The sequence below is a fragment of the Antrostomus carolinensis genome, unplaced genomic scaffold (assembly GCF_000700745.2).
Source record: "Antrostomus carolinensis isolate BGI_N321 unplaced genomic scaffold, ASM70074v2 scaffold3636, whole genome shotgun sequence".
Lineage (NCBI taxonomy): Eukaryota > Metazoa > Chordata > Aves > Caprimulgiformes > Caprimulgidae > Antrostomus > Antrostomus carolinensis.
The window spans coordinates 1-1,622 of NW_010322323.1; the positions used below are offsets into that span (position 1 = coordinate 1).

Sequence of the window (1,622 nt, forward strand, 5' to 3'; positions counted from 1 at the left end):
TCTCGAATTCCACCATTTCATGGTCTCTGCAGCCAGGACTGCCCAAGACCTTCATGTTCTCCACCAACCTCTCTTTGTTGGTGAGAACAAGGTCCAGCATGGCACCCCTCCTCATCGGTTTGATCTGGATTCAGCATCCCAGTAAGTTACTCCAGGGTTGTAGGAAGGCTGTAAGATGTTCCTCCACTTACTGCACAGACTTCTTAGGAGCTATTGATGCAGGGGCTCAGACAGGAGTGTCTTCAGTAATAATGAAAGGCATCCGAACTGCAATAAAGAAGAATTCTCTACGATCTATCAAGAAGAAAATTCTGCTCCCTGTGACTTACAGGAAGCTCACTGGGAGGAACTCCAGATATCCAAATGGCAGCTTCACTGAGCTCAAGGACAGTGGCATTTATTGATTTCCCCAGAGCCAGGATTTCACTTCCAGAAGAGTTCGTTGCGATCATCTTAGTCTGACTTTTGGTCTAATTGTCTGTGGGCTGAGCTAGGGCAGAGCTTTAAAAATGAAATTCAGTTTTGATATAATGATAGAAAATCCATCATATTCTTCAAAAATCTGACAACCTATCACCCTCACTGTGAGAAATACACACCTTCTTTCTAATTTGATTTTTTTACTCCTTTCAGCTTTCATCCAGTGAATTATCTTTGCTGAATGGAGAGACTCTTTAACATTTAAGCCACTCTCTGTGCAACTGCTTTTTAAACAGGAAAGCAAAACTAGACTGTGCAGATCAGGGAAAAGAGTGCAGAAGTATGTGTGGCATTCAGAGGCATGATACATAACATAATCTTAACAGGCTTTATAAAGGCAATTTTTACTTTTGTACCCTAAGATGAGATTGATTTTGAAAAGACAAGATGAAAGGTTGCAACATAAATGGCACTCACCCCGAAACAACCAGATCCCGTCTCAGGTGTCGTGCTGTCATATTCCTGCTTTCATTGTGTTGTATCTCACAGGCTTTCTCTCACTTCTAATGTGTGTATCAGCCCTTTCATTATAAGCCCTAATACTCTCTTTCAGATTTCGGATGCTTTAATCAAGCGTGTTCAGGTATCTCAGGAACAGTGGGTCAAAGGAGCCTTGGAGCCAAAAGTGTCTGCTGAGTTTGACTTGACTCTGGATAGCGAACCTTTACTGCAGTCGATCCACCAGCTGGATTTTATTCAGATGAAATGTAGGGGTGAGCTTTTGTGATTTTCTTTTTTCTGGTTTTTGTGCATGTGTTGAAACAGTGCTGGGAAGACGACAGGCACAGAGGGAGGAAAGAGGAATGGCTTGAAATTGCTGAGTGGTTTTAAAAAGTTTTCAAACAATTCAGGTTACTGGGTGTTTCCTAGAAGGCTGTGCTCACCTCAGATGCAGTGACCTGAACAAGCTCAGACAGAGACACTAGGTGCAGTTGAAGATTTGAAAGGATAAATTCTTCAAAGTAGAGCTATCTCTCAGCTTTGGAGCTAAAAAAACCCATTAGCTTAATGAAATTTTATGCCATTTTACAGCACTTCTAGATTTAACACAGTTAATTCAAAATACCAGTCACCCCTATCTTTTCAGGAACAACTGAAGTAGTAAATAAGTATTCCCCTCCTTGCACACATATGTTTGAATA

At 41.4% G+C, this 1,622-nt stretch overlaps 1 protein-coding gene across 1 annotated transcript in view; it reads left to right on the top strand.

The window, feature by feature from the left end:
• Positions 1 to 1,033: 1,033 nt before the first annotated feature.
• Positions 1,034 to 1,622, top strand: part of LOC104526652 (tripartite motif-containing protein 67) — a gene marked incomplete at its 5' end in the record, with an annotated part of 19,129 nt that continues 18,540 nt past the window's right edge. The window contains one exon of the mRNA XM_010170182.1: positions 1,034 to 1,187. Coding sequence (XP_010168484.1) covers positions 1,034 to 1,187 — 154 coding nt within the window. The remainder of the gene's footprint in view (positions 1,188 to 1,622) is intronic.